The 17,814-nt window shown below is 42.7% G+C and overlaps 1 protein-coding gene across 12 annotated transcripts in view; it reads right to left on the bottom strand.

Annotated features, from left to right (window-relative positions):
- Positions 1-17,592, bottom strand: part of DYNC1I1 (dynein cytoplasmic 1 intermediate chain 1) — a 181,425-nt gene extending 163,833 nt beyond the window's left edge. For 6 of the 12 annotated variants that reach the window (XM_015281907.4, XM_015281909.4, XM_015281913.4 and 3 more), the window contains exons 1-3: positions 17,446-17,592; positions 2,140-2,257; positions 136-250 (exon numbers count right to left, since the gene is read on the bottom strand). In XM_015281907.4, coding sequence (XP_015137393.1) covers positions 136-250; positions 2,140-2,247 — 223 coding nt within the window. In that variant the 5' untranslated portion in view covers positions 2,248-2,257; positions 17,446-17,592. The remainder of the gene's footprint in view (positions 1-135; positions 251-2,139; positions 2,258-17,445) is intronic. The other 6 variants (XM_015281908.3, XM_025148447.3, XM_040694730.2 and 3 more) reach the window with 1 other exon arrangement.
- Positions 17,593-17,814: the final 222 nt, after the last annotated feature.

The following is a 17,814-nucleotide window of genomic DNA, read 5'->3' as shown; positions in this document are numbered from 1 at the left end:
ATGGTAGGCATTCAAACAGAAGAGTTCACTTCACTAATACAGCCAAAAATCAAAAAAAGCAAAGCATGCTTTAATAGAAAGAATGCATTCATTGTGGCAGAGTTGAATGCTTTACAGTATGTTCCTCTTAAATACCTAGAGGTGGTTCTGGGGATATGCCAATGCTCTGCAACAAAGCTTCTGTCTCTCTTCTCTTGCGGTCTAGGTCAGAATCTTCTTGAGCTGGCTCCTTCTTTTGCTGTAGATCAGCCTCAATTAAAAAAGATAAAAATTCATCCGCATATGATCAGATCTAGCAATTAAGTGTGCAAAGAATATTTACATTCACCATTGATTAGGAAAACTTCAAAATTCACTTAGGATGTTTAGGTAGCTAATTTATACTGTTATATGTATTAGTTACAATACTTTCCCCTGACTACATGAGAAAACTGATCTTTGCAAGTATTTTTTACGGAACACTGATGGACACCTTTTGCCTCTCACATATCAGATGCTATTCAGATTCTATTCTGTAGAAAAATGGAAGCCAAAGCATTTTTGTGACTCCACACACCACAACCTGCCAGACTGAAAATGCCAGTGTGCTGACTTATTCAACTAACACAGACACCGACCACAGAATAACAGATATCATGACCCCGATTAAAAATGACCCCATTCCTACTTCCTCAGGGGTCAAGAAATAAAATTCCATTAGACTTTGGTGATGTAGACTGAGGGCCTACATTAGGTCCTAAGAATTTCATTCATTAGGTCTTTGAACTTCAGCATCAAATAGGAGCAAAGAAGAGGACTAACATCTAAAACAGTATTTTGGCAGCCCCAGACACCGACAGCCAAACTTAACAGCCCACCAGATTCCTTCCTCTTTGCTTCGACAACTACACCTTCACAGAATCACTGAATGGTACTGGATGGAAGGGACCTGTGCAGGAAACTTCTTGGAGCTTCCACAGCTCCAAGACTCAGGTTAGACTCAGTAGCTGGAGTCTAACACAGGTTAGACTCAGAAGGTGGAGTTGGCTACTGGGGCCAATGGAACGTTCCAACCACAACAGGATCTCCACAAGATATAAAATCAGGCAGGAGACAAAGAAAAGAACTCAGTAGCTTCCTCTGGCCACTAGCTTGCCTCCCATCTCTTTAATTCATTAGCACGCTAGTGCTGAACACTGAAAATGTCCACATTTAAAGTTTTGCTTGCAGAGGACTCACACAGTGACTCTAGGAGCCTCACTGGGACGTGTGCCGGTAATTGAACAAAAATGTCTCAGATGAAAAAAGACAAAAACGACAACCAAAACTGAAACATGGATTTCTTGGATCACATCACATTTCCACAGTAATTCTGTGAAATTCATGTACAATATTAAAGTGTCAGTTTAAAAGGAAACCAGTTATTAGTAAAGGATAACAGGTGCTTTAAACAATACTAAGTGTTGACATCTGAAGGAAAGGAAACATAATCACTTAATGCTTCTCTGACTTTGCATGAAAATGAATATCCACTCCCTGTCAATTCTCACCTCTGTTCCACTAAGTGAATGAATAAAAAGAAGTACAAATCCCTTAATGAAAAACCTAATGCATATTGTCAAGGACAAATAAACTAATATGTCAATCAAACTTTAACAGAACTGAAAGATGCACCCATGCCAGAGGATGAAAATGCAATTGCAATTATGTTTTACTTTACTGGAGAATAATAATTGTAAATCTGTTACCTTAGCCAGTAATCAAGCTGGTCTTCAGAGAAGAAAATACATATTTAGATTGTAATGGCTCGAAAAAACCTAAGACCTTTTTCTGTCTTTCTGCACTCTCCACTCCCTTTCCATTGAAGGAAAGCCCAGCAAAAAGCATTGTGGCAAATCAATTTTTCTTTCTACACACACATACACATCATGTTGTCTAAATTGTTGTCATCTGACAGCATGTTGGTTTTAAAAGCAATTCCCTCACCCCAACTTTCTTGTCTAAAAATAAGCGTTTTGATTTTAAGGTTAGATTGATGTGGGTTTGGAGATCTCATCCCAAATGACAGTTACCTTGGAGTATACAATACTGAGATGTCAAAACCTCAGCGAGACCCTTCTGCAGGAATGAGCTATTTAAAAGGCACTTCTGCATATTTACCTCTTTCTTCTTCCTTTCTTCTTCCTTCCGTTTCTTTTCTTCTCTTATCTGAGCCAAGCGCTGCTTTTTGCGCTCAAGTTCTGCTTTTAAATCACTTTTGTCCGACATTTTGATTCTGCTGGAAACAAAATAGGGAAACCAAGTTGAACAGAGAATTAAGAGTTTTCCCTATTTACTGAAAATAGAACCCAGTTATCAAAACCCAAATATCAAAAATAATGCATATAAAATTGCTACAAATATACTCCTACATAATTGCTGCCCTTGGAAGAGGCAGGATATTTGTTTGAAATCTCAAGAATTTGGATGAGAATATCCCCAACCATGGAATATATTTCAAAATTGTCTTTATTAGAAAACCGCCTTTGTGAAGCAAAGTTCAAAATAATGCTTTAATACTTTTAATGCACTGAAGCTGATGTCCTTCAACTTTCATCAGCTTCAGCACCTCTGCCAGACTGTAAGTTACAGATGCATAAGTAGAGGAAGGAGATGTACTTGAATGAGCCCTGCCCCAAGAAGCCCAGTGTACCTTAGACAACTAGGAATTTAACTGGCAAAAACTGGAAACCTGGTAGTTTTGCTTCTGCACAAGCCTTGAGCAGCCTCCATCCCAGCACCCCCTCCTATCCCATGGCACAGCCAGGCACTGGCCATCAGCCCCTTTGAAGCAACGGGATACATACAATACCAATCCTTTACTACAGTACTTGAACCTCACCAGTGCTGCAAAAATTCACAGTCTGAGTCACAGATAATGTAACTGTTCTCTAATATCATAATCATTGCAGGCTGTCATCTAACTGTATCAACACTGATTTTCTTCTTAGCACTTACTTCAAAGACAGTCCTGACTAATACAGGCGTTCATGGAAAGAGTTAACTCCACCCCTGACCACATCCACCACTGCAACTCAAAATCAATCAGGTCGATGGCAACATCACATATATGCAATGGAAGTCTATTGCTTGCTCAACACGTGGGAAATTAAATGGCAGCTCTCCATTAATACTAATGAGAACTCCATCCGCATTACTGCCTGGGTGGGTTGACAACCAGAAAGTAAATCCATATGGTAAAAATGACGTGGGACTTTCACTCGTCATCAATTGCTCTGCAGCCATAAGCTTCCTTCTCTTCAAATGATAAAAGCATAATTAGCCCGTGAGATGGAGGACGCTGCCAACAAACTACCACCTGCATTTTAAGTGCAGTCTTGGCCCCCAAATGATTTGTTATCTTCACAAGTATTTTCCTCTAACGAAAAAAAAGAAGGATGAAGTGTGGAGTGAGGAAAACATTGAATGCAAACAGCAGGCATAAGAGCAGCGTGAGGGATGCCAAAGGGGTAGCTGTGTGCAGAACACACCACTCCGCAGTCCAACACTCAACTGAAGCCTATCAGCAAGAGCTGCATCCATCTAACCAGGGGCCACCACAGGTTCTACACCCACTGCAGCTTGCTGCACATTCCCACAAGGAGCCTGCTTTCCTTTCCCAGCCCAGGGCCTTCTAGGTTCAACCTACAACACGCTAAATGGCACAGCCAAGATGAGCATCAAAGCACCAACAAGCTGGACCATGGAGTGCTCTAGCTGTATGCATACTGGATGCACTAGCTGTACATAGAGGACCACCATTTTTTTTATTCCTCTACCACTGATTCTATTCACAGTGATATTTCAGACACTGTTTTGAATCTGAGAAAGAGAGATCAAAATTCTCAGAAAACTTGTATTTGATATGGATAAAACTAAGCAGCAGAACCTTCACCAACTGTAATCTGGTCACTTGACACCAGCAAGCTATTTTTCAGGTGAGAAATCCAGGAGAAGAAACTGAGCAGTATTTTGCCTGGCAGCCTGCTCAGGATTTGTGGGTGCCTCCTGGATATGGCTGAAATCCCATTTGAAGTCATTTTCCTAATCTGTTGTGCACATTTGAATTCTGATTATGAAGTTTCCCCTCCGAGCCCTTCGGACCAGATAGAGTTTTTGCATCCTTTTAGTTCTGCGGTTTAGCAAAAGAGAATGAAATCCTGTTTCTATGCAGAAATTATGCAAATGTATTTTAAAGCTCCTAACAGAGACCCGGAGGGTTTGGCATCCCTTTCAAGCTGTTTGTCAGATATCAATGAATAGCTTTTAAAAATTCATTGCCCTAATGTCAGGGAAGCTAGCTTTTCCCCTGATTTCGGCATCAGCTACTTAGTGCCTGGCCCCTTCTTTGCAGTGCTCCAGTCAGGGCGATCAAATTCTATTATAATTTTGCCCTATTTTTAACAAAACAGAGCTTACATACAACAAAGATGAGGTATTGAATTTCTTTCAAAGAACGCTGCCAGTTTTGAGTTATAGAAAGAAATTCATCTCAAGTTTCTTTCTTCCTGCCTGCAGTCATTCCTTAGCCGCCCCAAGCAGCTTATCAACCTCCAAATTTGCCATGTACAGTTTCAGCACAAATGGAGCACCACGCGTATGGAACCACCTTTCTCAGATGTCAGCAAGGCAGCAGTTCGCATGGAGGCAGCATGCTGATGCACTCGTTACTCTGTTTGGCATCAACTACAGAGTTAGCACTCTGCATTCATTACTAGGAATAAATTCCTAATAATTGTCATTCTGTGTGCCAAAAGGCATGCCACGGGAAGAGAGATAAAGGCAAGCAGTAAGAAAGGATTTGCTTTTCATGTTCTCTGTGGTGCAAAACCACAGCCCAAGGCTTATGGATGACCTCAGCTTCCCCAGCTGGTCAGACGGAAGCAGTAAGGAGCACATTTTGTAGCAAAGCCATTAAACCATCCATCTGAGAAGGAACACAGGATCGAACACTCCGAGCACTGCATTAACTGTAGAAATAGTTCTCACAGAAATGCAGCAGCCCAGGGCTCCCCTCCTTGAGGGAAGCACATAATCTTAGATCCAGTTTTATTTTACGTGGGCCAGGTAACTATCAAGTGACACAGTTCCTAAAGCAGAGTCTTACCAGTCCAGACCAGCTTACAGCCCAAGTGCTGAGACACATTTGTGGCTGGATGTGAGCTGCCTTGTACAGAGCACTAGCCTGCGCTTCCTGCACCCAAAAGGGAATTATCCTTTCTTTGAGTCACTGAATAAAGCAGTCTGCTCCTCCTGGTATGATTTTTAATGAAACTTGACTGTTGTGTTTCAAAATACCTATTTTCCCTGCACGCATCATGTATGCCCCAGAGTCTTCTCTCCGGCGTGGAAATAAAGGCAATTCCACTTACATATGGCAGGGCCACCTGATCCCTCATCAGGACAGCACCCAGGCACATGCAAATGCAATGCCGAGGCTTTAAGAACAGCATTCTTGGCTTTCACCATCCACTGTACTCCTCTTGCTATATCTGCATGGCCACAGCGTAGATACAGAGATATCCTTAGATATAGATATCCAGAGATATCAGTGCAGGGATGAAAAGCAGAAACCAGGCATCCTAGAATACAATTCTGCTTTGCCTAAAGCAGATATCTAAATGAGGCCCCAAAGCCACCATTTTCCCCCAGTGGTGATAAAGAACCCTTGGTTAGTAGTTAAGCTCTGGAAATGTCCATTGTAAATGTCTCAAAGTGGTTGAGAAGAATCTTGTCCCTTCTATCCTCCCAGCAGTTCTTGCTACCCTGTCATACATGAAATAAGTGGTTTGGAAGGCCTATTACATTAATCTTAAATAATAATGGTGTTTGTGTAAACTTCTCTGCTATACAGAACGTACACAGAATGACTCCATCCACTTCTCACACAGGTAGTAACATCTCATGACTATTTCCTCTGTGACAGCAGTAAGCACGTAAACATGGAAGGTGCAAATAACAGTGTTCTACACTTGAGCTCACCAAAAGCCATGTAAAGTCTTGCACAGGTACAAGCCAGTAGCCATTACAGTTCTACAGCAAACAACGGGGTTTTTATTAATGATCTTTAATCATAGTATTTGAATAGGTATGTTTTATGAACTGTTTCTATGAACACTTAACAGCAAGAACAGCCACAGGATCTGAAGAGGTTTACCATAACTGCAGAGCTAACACATGGATACTTGCAAGAGTAAATCCACAGAGCTACAGAGGAACAAACTCATGGACTTGTCAGCTATACTCGGTCTGCAGTTTGGACCAAATATAAGAACAAATAAGCACAGAGTACACAATGAATAGAAAGAAAACAAAGTCAAAGATGATGACAGCGAAAAGTTTTATCAGCAGAAAAAGAAAACAAGTATTACATCTCCCTTCTCTGGATGCCTGTACCTTTTTCCTAGTGCAGCTCATCTGTATGCCACTGCCAAGCTCATCTGAAAAGAAACTTCAGTTTCCCAAGCTAGCAGGAGATGAAAAAGCCTACAGACTTTATTGCTTTTTGGCACTTAAGGGATTTTTACACGCTGTTCATTCAGCAGACTGCACTGCGGAACTATATTCACCGTTTCATGAGTCTCAAAGTCTTTTCTCTTTGTGAGTATCTCCATTCTGATTATCAAAGAGGTTCGTCAAACACTGTTACATATGGCAAGAGTCAGCACATACAACTAATCATAATTGATTGGTTAACACACTTTTCTAAAAGAAACAAGCAAGGTGTGATACCTGTAGATGCTTCACATTTAAATGCCTTAATAAAAAGCCAGGTACTCTTGAGTTCGAAACTGCAAAATATCTATCAAATGAAAGATAAAGTATGTTGCACAGTAAGATGTATTACTCAGTTATTTTTGGTTTTAAAGAACAGCTTTGCAGAGTAGGAGTACTGTTGCTATTGAAACTATTACAAATGGAGTTTTCTACTGGAAGAAATTACTCATTTCTACCCTGCATGGACCACATTCATATCTCTTCTGTACAAACAAACACATTTCCTACAGTTATGAGTATTATACATTTTTACAGTAGAAAACATTCCCATGGGATCTACATACTACTTTTACAAGTAGAAAATATGTATTCAAACTACGAAATTGTACAAAGCAGATCAACTTCTTTGGTCTGCAAGAAACCAGAGGGAGCTGCTACTCTAGCATAAATGCATTCTAATCAATGATATTTGTTTGAAAATAATGTTTGAAACATGCTTCAAACGGGCAAGAGGGGCTATAATATTTTCCTGACAGCAGTTTTTAAGTAAATACAAGAGCACCTATTTCACCATGCATTATAATTTGTACTTGACATCAGCCACATAACCCAAATATTTTTGTTAGATAGACATAGCAGTGTTTATGAGATCACAACAATGGGCAAATATTTGCAGATGCAAAATCTCAGCGCTTGCAGCATGTTTAGAAGTCTCCTATATGATGAATGCAGAGAAACTCTAAGTAAAATTGGAGATTTTTTTTCCTACATAACCTTGAGGAAAAACACTACAGGCTTTTAGCACATCTGTGTATTTATCCATAAATAAAAGTGGCTGTTAAGCATTAGATTTCAGGGAATGTACCATTCTTATCCTTCAGCTTTTCCACAGGTTTCTAGCAGGTGGGCAAAGGTCTTGTACTTTGTTCTGTGAAGGTTTGCAATCACAGCATCCAGAGCTTTGGTACTGTGCTTCCTCCTGGTTGCTATGCAACAGGTCAGTGTATCTCCAGCCTATTTATTTCATTGCTGACAGAGTATAAGATATGTGCTCACAGCTGCTTAATTACAGTTCCCTTATAATCTATTACCATTTAATCTTCTCGCTCCTGTTCTTCCACAATGGCCCTTCTTCAAAACGAACTCAGTTACAGCAGAATTATGGGGTCCCTACACAGCAGCATATAAACAAAGCTCTTCTATTGCCTATTATTCAGGCACAGGCCTTAGTGGCAATGAAACATCACCTGCTCATCACCTCCTTCTCTCATGCCTCCTCATCATCTTAAATTTACCAGGACCTTTTCAATTCCAACAAGAACAGTTCTATGGAAGAGTCATCAAGGTTGAAGAGAAGTAGTAGGCTGGAGGTAAGAAACACACAGCTTTCCAGCTAGAATTGTAAAGAATCCCACATACTAACAGGTCACTGTTAGGACTACATACTAAGAGGTAACAAAGTTGCTTCATAGCTCCCATAAAATATCCTCCCTTTACATTGAGTACCACCGAAGTCACCGGATGTACTACCTCTAAGAAAACTAGACTGTAAAACAAGTCTTTAAAAACCTTATATATTCCATGAATAAACATTAAGAGCACAGTCACAACAATCTCAGGTGCGCTGGAAAACAACCTTCAATAATCCAACCTATACTGATTTGAACCTCCCAAGATCCAACTCAGCAATAGAGCCCTAGTTACGAAGAGTGAAGTTTTTTAATAAAACCATCAGCTGTATGCCTGACAACATTCTGATCTTGTGAAATACAAGATTTTGGGGAATTTTTGGTCATTTTCCCCTCTATCAGCTTCTATAATCTTTTCCCATTTGGTTGTCTGTTAACTGTTCTAAGCTATCTTTTGGAATTTCCCAGATAACTTCAGAAAGAAACTGGAAGACTTGGCAAGATGCTTCAAGCAGTTTCTTGACATTCAAAGAAAACCAAATGCAAGCAATAAATTGATATGATTCTAGAGATGTATGAGAGAGATGACAAAATCTCATCCACAAGCTCAACATCGCTTTCTAGATTTAAAAGAAAAAGAGCCCCACATTTCGTGTTAGTAATTTCAATTAATTTTGTACGTGTCTTTTTATATAACGCTCATATTTCAATGATATTGGCTGCTAATACATCTCCACTTCATCACAACCTCTATAGAATATTTGGTCCTACACAGATCTTCATCATAACAGTACCAAAGCGCCTCCCAGGAGCATAAGCAACACCTAATGTAGAGCTGCACTTCACGAAGTCTGTTAGTCTCTCATGGAGTGGAATGATGATTCATTTTCTCCTTCCAGCAAACATTTCAGATATTAAAACACATACTTCCATTCCTTACTGGGCAATGGAAGTAAAACAGAAACAAGAAATGGAAATAAAAGTGACCTCTCTGACATTTCTGCCTTCCTCCTGAAATAATCCCAGTGGTTTATGTCCAGCAACCTGATACTTACAGCCATTTACCCAGACATGAAAAATACACACTCTAGTCTCTGCTCCTGGACCCCGTTATGACAACGGCCAGACAGGTATCAAAGATGAAGGGATGCTGCTGACATGCAGGTTTTCTGGAAAGCTTACCCAGGTATCAACATTTTCTTAAAACACTTTGCTTTGCAGGTGATGTTTGTGAGTATATAATTAGGCTAAAATACTATGCACCAATTTAATCTCTGAAAGCAATACACCTAAATCTTTAGAAAGATTTAGATTTAGGAAATAGCTCTGACTGTAAAAAATATGCAGTCTAGTTCATATGACTTCTCATCATTTCTAGGGATGCAAAGTGGAAGGAACAACATTCCACTCCTCATGTACTTGCCAGTGTTGCTTCTCCAACTATAGTAACAAAGCAACGTGAATGACCAGAGCTAGTTGATACATGGGAAAATGATAGGCTAGGATAAAAAGAGAAGATTATAAATGCAGATATATAACGGCATATTTCAAAAGACATATAAGAACTGCAAAGACAACCAAGTCCAGCATTGGGAAGACTTAGACCCTCTCTGAGGTCACTGACAATAAGAAAAACTTTGAGACTGAAGGTTCAGAGCTGAAAATGGTCAATGAGTTTTAATACTTTTGACCCAGAGAATATACAATGTGATGTTAAATCAGAGAAATATTATTTTGTGATATTCACTACAATTGGAGTGCTTAAAAAGATTTGGCCAAGTTGAAGGGTGTACTTTGCTCAGTGCCAGAGACAAATAGGAAGAGACTCTTCCAGTCCTGAGGAAGTTTTAATTCAACGAATGTAGTGGAGGAAGAATGAGTCATTCCAATTTTACCTAGGAAGAACTAAGGCAAATTAAGGCCAAGGGGCTAAAGCCTCTCAAAGGCTTGTTACTACAATGCTCAGCAAGGCCATTTTAGGGCGTCTGATCCTATAAAGATCCCTTCTTCACCCCAGCTTCTTACAGATGGCCTGGACTGAGAAGTCATCTCGATGAGCAAGCTACCCTGGCAGCATGAAGCTGGTTGGACACTCCATGCCTCATTACTCAGCCCTGCCAGAGGACAGCTGCCTACACTCAGCATGCACAGTACACAAACCCTTCCCAATAGAAGACAGAAGCTTCTCCTTTCACGAAGGTGAGAAAGATCACCCCTCTGCTTTAGAAAACATTGACAAGAAAGAGTCTTTAATGTATCTTCCCACCGACTGAAGCAAGCCACACAACAGCAGGAAACGTTTATTTTCAGGAGAATTCATCTTTTTTTGCTTATTTGTTTGCTTTCCTTGAGAAGACCAAAAGCCACCTCTCTAGGGCATCTGTAGGCCAACAGATGAGAAAGACTAGAGGTATGGAGAGTGCTTTCTCAGCCACTGAAGATACTTTCCAGCAGTTTATTTTCAGCAGAAGCAGCAGATACAAGAGAGTGAATATTAGTCCCTAACTGAGGCCCCTGGGTTCTAGCCTTTGTTTCAGGGTTAGTTTATATTATACCCAATGACTGTTTAAAGTACAACACTGTATTTAGTACATGAAGGCCAAGACTTCTCTTGCGGGGCACTTGATGCAAGGAAGTGAACATTCACTTCTCTTTTTTCCCCACAGGTGTTGTTAGGTCCAAAGAACGTTTATACGGAGCAGCTTCAGGGTAATACTGGGAGGGCACCTTCTGCAGAAGGCATACAGCTTACAAATTAGAGCACAGATGTAGGGAACAACCTTTTTAAGCAAAAGTAAAAATTACCTGAGACTCCTTTACACTCCTTTAGGTGTATCTCTCTAAAACCAGGGCGTACTGAAAGAGGAGCATATGCCAGGGGCTGGAGTTCCACATGGAGCACAGTCTGATAAGTGGGCTCAAGAAATGCAAAAGACATCAGGCAGATAATGAGAAATAATGAGGAAGACAGCAGATTCTCAGGCTGTAGAGTCTGGGGTTTCAAGGGTAAGAACATATCCAGAAGATGAACTCTAAGGTGTTATTAGAGACTTAATCTACTTCTAGAGCTAGCTGACATCTAAACAGAGATTTTGAGGATTGTAGTGTGTTTCTTCACCATTTTGTCAGTCTTGATTTACCTGGTGCTCAGGCACCATAACAACTCTGAATTTGAGGAACTCAGGTGCACATCCCAGGTTCAAGGTGCTGTATGCCTGCACTTAAATCCAAGCTTCCTACCAAGGCAAGGCTGGTTGCAAATGAGCTCTTCTCTCCCATGCACCAGTTGCCAGCAGTTATCTTCAAAGGAAGAATTCAGTAGCTCAGTGCTGTAGATACTTTTGGAAAATACGTCAAGTTTTACTAGTGGCTTTCAAAATACAGGACTACTGCTGGTGTGCAGGGCAGTCACAATCAGCCTGGTTGCCATGCCTGGACTTAGACACAAGTGGTGACGACTTCAAAGTCAATACCTGTAATGACTAATCCTAGTATTAAACTATACTGCAACTTTGTTTGAGAAGATTCATATTTCACAGTGACTGCCTGATAGTTTTTACTTCCGTGTCCTCTGACTAATCGATACAATGCAAGCAAAAAAACAAACAGCCTTATACATAAAGGGCTGCTGTGGGAGGTGTGGGAAACATTAACATTAAAGCTGCAAAAACTTTTTTTTTTTTTTAATCTTAGCCCCTTCCAGAGAACATAATCTACTGCTGTCTTTTGAGTTTTAACTTTGGATGTACGAGAAAAGAGCTGAAGAGCAGTATTTTATAATTACCAGATAAAACGTACTGGATTTGCATGGGGTGCTGTTAATATATTTGAGGAGGCCCATGCAGGCTGACAAACCAGGCTTGCCTGTGTTGGTTTTTTTTTTGCTATTAATCAACTTTCTGTGAAAAAGAAAAATATTGTGGGAAATGATGGGACAGTTTTCCCACAGGCTCTTTCGGTACAAACAGAGAATGGCATCACTGTTTTTCTTTTTTTTTTTTTTTTTGTCTCCAGCACAATACCCTCCTACCCCATCAGCACAATTTTTTTTTTGTATTATCATTACTACTATGGAGATACTGAAAGGCAGGAATACAACATTCACAGGCTGTGCCAAGTGCAGCAGATTACGTACATGAATAGCCAACTGCACACTAGGGGGTATGATTTAGGTCAAATTTCTTACTTCATTCCAAAAGGTTATAGATTTTTAAGCCATTCATTGTTTAATGCACCACACAGCTTGCACCCACGCTCATGTAGAACATGAAATATCTTCTCACAGATTTTTCCAGAAGTGATTTGTTTTCCCAGGCAATGAAGGCAGGCAGAAGTTGATAGCCTGTAGCAAACCGCTATGAGTGTAACAAAGCTTTATGGGTACTCGGAGCTCAAAAAAGGGCAAAGAAAAAGGAGCTCGTTTAGGGGCAAATGGAGATGTGAAATCCTTTAGGATTATAATACAAAACACCTTCTGCTTCAGCAACTGCTCAAAATGTAACGAGAAACAAATTCACAAAAAAAAAAAAAAAACAACCAAAAAACACCACCACCACAATGTCATACAGCTTTGAATAATGTGATTAATGAAAACGGTGATTCTCTTGTATCATCCCAAGAGAAGGCAAACACATGTGATGGAGCTAGCCACATGAGTTCAGATAATCCCCCAACTTTGTCTGCACTGTGAGAATCAGAGAAGAAAACCCTTTTAAGTGCTCAGTCAATGGAACAGTCTCTAAAGCAGTACGGACAGTACCAAATACAAAGGGCACACCAGATAGCAGCCCAGGTTTCTTTTAATTGTGACTCTATTTTGCTACATACTTTAACTTCCTCAAAATATACAGTAGCAGTCGTTTGATATGTCTTTGCCCCAATTACCAAGTGACCTGGTAACCACTCTGATCCTAACAGTGGTGGCCTAATGTGCAAAACATGAAACAAGGAAATGCCTTGAATGGTATGAATTTAATACCACTTCCTATGCACTTGAAAAGCTAAGATCTGTGCTAATGGATACAGAGCGGAAGGGCCAAACAGTTTAAAGCAAGAGAGATCCATATTTTCCCAGCAGGTGGTCTAGGACCTCCAGCGAGTCATTCTCAGTACTAACATAGCGTTAGCTTGGAAGACAGATTTTGCTGTAAAATTCAGCCTGAAAAATATTACAATTGTGCATTACAACAGGCTGGAAGATATGGAGATACACAGATAATGAATATATCCTCTTTTACATTTATTTATATATTTAATCACAGTGACTGTTTTCCAGTATTATAACTCCCCGTTGTTTGGGCACAAAACATGCCGTGACTTTCTGCTGGACTGAACTGAAAAACGAATAATTGAGGAGTGGGAATTTGGAATTACTCGTATTACACCATAGAAGGAAGGAAAAAAGGATGAGGAACTAAAACCAGGTCTCTCCCAGGGAGAGGTGACAAAAGAGAAGGGAAGACCAGTGAGGAGGGAATCAGTATTAGCAAGAGGGCAGAGAAATGCAAAGAGGAGAAGAAATCAATGGAAAGAAAGCCTATATCCTTCAGAGATTGCCTGTGTAATTGTTTTCCGCTCAGCGGCAGTAAATGAGCCCTCTCCCTCTGCTGAATTACTCATTAATTATTCTAGGGCCACACAGGGACAGTCAGACAGCACCTGCGGAAGATGCAGCACAGGACTAAACCAGGTCCATAAGGAATGTTTGCACCTTGAGACAATATACCGCACTCTTCAGATCAGGCAAGCTGACCTGCAGGCATGGCAGTGAGTTAAATATGAAAACAGATTAATGTGTCCTTTTACTTTACGATTAACAGCCAAGAATCACAAGAGTCATCTGAGCAGTGCTCATTCATCGGGTAACATGGTCATCTGCATACAGGTGGGACAAGCAGTTACACAAGACCTCTTCCAAAAACAGTTAAGTCAGTGCAATCACTCTTGTTGACTTCAGTAAGAGCATGGAGGTACCTCATGGCCTTCAAACAAGGTGCACTGCTGATTCCTGGCCTCACTCTGGAGGCCAGACTCACCCCCAGGGTAGTCACAGAGATGCTCCTGATAGGACCCAATCCTCTGCCCTCAGCACACCTCCAGCTCTGTGCCTACTGCTGCTACGGGGCACTGCCACACACTCACCATGACGCTTCTGCCTCAAAGCAGCAAGCAAGAAGGGCTGAACATGGTGAGAGATGCCTCGTCTCTATGAGATCTACACATCAGTCTGCTTCCAGCTTCCTGACGCTCCTGCCATCTGCCTGGAAGTAGCCATTTCTCAGAAAAGTTGGCAAGCTTATGGCACCTAAAATGAACAGTGTTGGAGGAGCAGGCTCATGTATGCTGCGTACTGCCTTATTTTGAGTGCTCACAGATGGCCAAGCGAACAACAGCTTCCAATGTCATGTCTGAGTAAAAAGAGCTAGTGTGGTTTCAGATGGATAATTACCAAATAGTGAAAGGGACATATTGTGTCTATATGAGACTCAGACAGTGCCGGTGTCTCCCTCAGGCTGTCTTTGCAGATTTGCAGACACTTTTTTTTCCCCCAGATTTCCCAAATTTTCTGTTTTTAAGCCGTGTCATTTCTCCATCGCCATTTCTTCCTGCCTATATAGGTCAGCCATGCAGAAGACCACACAGTCCCTCATCTGGAAAGCAAGTTCCCTTACAGACATATAAGCATATATTCACCTGTATCACTTTTGTTGCTCCAGTGAGCTATAAGCTACAGTGGCTTATCTTAGCACAGCTTCACTAACATCTGCATAAGGTGCACTTTGCTAGCACAGTCTAATAGTACTCTTCCTGGAAAATATCCCTTTTAATACACAAAGTAAATCTATGGTCATTATGGGTTTGTTTTTTCTTAGTGAAAATGTGAAAATATCAGATAAGCACTGCACTAAGGCAATAACAGCTAACTGTGGCTGCAAAAACAGTGAGACCATACCTTTGCAGAGGCCAATACACCCATGTACCTCAATGGGGACTCCTCTTAAACTTCTCTAGAAGTTAAAGCCCAGGGATATACAGGGAGAACCTTACAGTGAAGATCCCACCACCACCTCCAAGGAGAAGCTTGCATTGACATGAGGCTCTGAAAGATTCCTAATTACTACCTCTGCTGTTAGTCAGACCGTGCTGAAGGAGCTCAACAAGGCTCTGGAGACACAGCATCAGTCAATGAGCCTGAGCAGTCCTAGAGTATATTATATAGAGTATAATTACTTGAGTCGTCACTATAAGTTGGTGAAGCTCCAAGAAGTGGCACATACACCCTTTCCCTCTACGCTCTTATCTTTTTTTCAGTTTTGCTCCCTTATCTCTCTCCCTCTCCGCCCATTGCTCAGCACATTGTAGTAGTGAGACCTGCGCCAAGGCGCTCTGCATCACTTCTATCAAAGCAGCTAAGTTCTTGCTTCATCGCTTTGAATACCAACACAAAACACACCTGCTCAACCAAGGCTTTTATCTGAGAGAGATGACATAACAGGAACCCAAAGCTGGAAAAACACAGACTGGAAAACAAACAAACGTATTTCAATGAAAAGAACCTAACAACCAATCAACTACTGAAAGGCTATCACAATGAAACACACCAAACTGCTTTTACTTCTATAGAAAGAGTTGGCAGATCAGATCAGTAAAACCTGCAAGATGCAAGAAAAGCGTTTGCTTGAATGCTATTTGAGTAACCAGACTCTTGGTAATCACTGCATGTGCAAGGCATGCCGTACTGCTGCTGCTTGAAGGAAGATTCCTCTCTTGAACAGTACATAGGAAGGACTGCAAGTAATGCTTGTTTAGGGTATATTGTGGTAGGGCAGAGACGTGGAGAGCTAGAAAAAAATCCTGTTAATCTAAGCAATCTCTTCCTTGTGCTATAACACAAGGTCTTCAGAAGTCCTTTGAATACCAAGGAAGGGGATAGCAAGCCACAGTGCTCACAGCAGTCTGTGTACAGGCAAGGAGGAGCGCAAGGGGCAATACACTTCATGTTGTCATAGAGTACTAATTAATGTTTCTAGCAAAACATCACGGAGCAGCTAATGATGATGACACCGAGTTCTCCCAGAGGCAAAGAGCTGGGTGCAGCCCCAGGGCAGGGAATGAACACAGTTGCACTGAAGAAAGACATTCTTGCCAAGAACGATAAGGAAATTACAGTGAGGGTGGACGAAATTCACTCTAAGCATGAGACTCCTGCTAGAGAAGTCCTCATAAGCGAGAAGAAAGTAATAAGAGGAACGTAATTGAATCAGGAAGGAAAACGCATAACTTCATCCCATTAACACAGTGAGAACGAGCGAGGCACTTCACCAAAGCACATTGGTAGCAACAGCAGTGAAACTCCTCCCAGAGGCTCTGATAACACCATCTACCAGGAGACAGATGCACAGTGCTGGGCTTCGCATTTCCATTTGGAAACTGATTTTACAGCACAGTGCTTCATAACACTTCGAGTCATTTCAGAGGCAATTCAACGTCCTCCCGCAGAAGCGAGGAGCGAACAAAACGCAGCGTGTCAGGGTAAATTCAGAGGCGCAGTGCCAGAGCCGCGTGCCAACTTCACGTCAGCTCTTTGCATTTCATACCTGCTGCATTAGGAGGTTGCACTGCTCACTCTGCTTATAAGCTTTATTTTATGTGTATTCAGAGCTGATTTTTTTTTTTTTACTTTCTGCTACTGACATCGCTGCAGAAACTCACTTTGCTCCCATCAGTGAGAGAGGGGCTTTGTCTAGGAGATGCCGTGGGGCCTCCGGCTATCTGCTGACCCGGGGCATTCCAGGAGATGTAACTGTAATCACTCTTTTGACACTGTATAGTTGACCGCCTGCAAAAAAAGGCCTCTCACTGATGCCACCATCCTCTGGCCCTGTCTGCCAATCACCTCTAGAGCTGGAAAAGATCTCATCCTCCATCTACTACCGCCGGGGACTTCAACAAACCCTCTGTTGCTCACGCCGTGCTAAAAACAAATTAAAGACGGAAAACTTTGTTTTTCCTCCCTCTGCGTTAACCTCCGCGGCGCTGAAGCTCAGCGCAGTCACCCGGCGGCCGCTCTCACCGCGGGCCGGGGCCGGGACCCGAGCAGGTGCGGCGGGTCGGGGTGCCGCCCGCTGCCCCGGCCCCACCTCGCCCATCCTCTGCCGGCGCTGAGCGCGTCCCGCAGCGGCCGCCCTCCGGCCCGGCACCCGGAGGGGAGGCGGCACCCCGGCGTTCCCCGGCTGCCAGCGGAGCCCCGCACACCACCGCCGCCGCAACGCGGCCCCCACCGGGCCCCGCCGTGCCTTACCTCCGCCGGCGCCCGGGTGATGCGGAGCGGCTCCCGTTGCCGCGCAGCTCTCAGCGAACCCCGCAGCCCAAATGGCCGCTGCCGCCGCGGCGGTGCGCGGTGCCGCCCGTTCCTGCGGCAGGACCGCCGCCGCCGCCGGCTGAATGTGCTGTCTCACGCTGGACAGGCTCCTCCCGAGAGCTGCCTCCTTTCTCCTCCCGCCCCCTCCTCCTCTTCTTCCTCCCGCGCGCCCCCGGCAGCTACACCCCCCGCCGCCGCCGCTCGGCAGCCCCGCGGGCGGCAGGGAGGGCCGGGCGGGGCGGGGCCGTGGGGCAGGTGGTGGCGGGGGCTGCCCCGTGGGGTAGGTGGGGGCCCAGGGCCCGCTCGGGG

This window comes from Gallus gallus, chromosome 2 (genome assembly GCF_016699485.2).
Source record: "Gallus gallus isolate bGalGal1 chromosome 2, bGalGal1.mat.broiler.GRCg7b, whole genome shotgun sequence".
NCBI classification, from domain to species: Eukaryota; Metazoa; Chordata; class Aves; order Galliformes; family Phasianidae; genus Gallus; species Gallus gallus.
The sequence above is the reverse complement of the archived record's forward strand: the minus strand, read 5'-3'. Positions and strand labels throughout refer to the sequence as shown.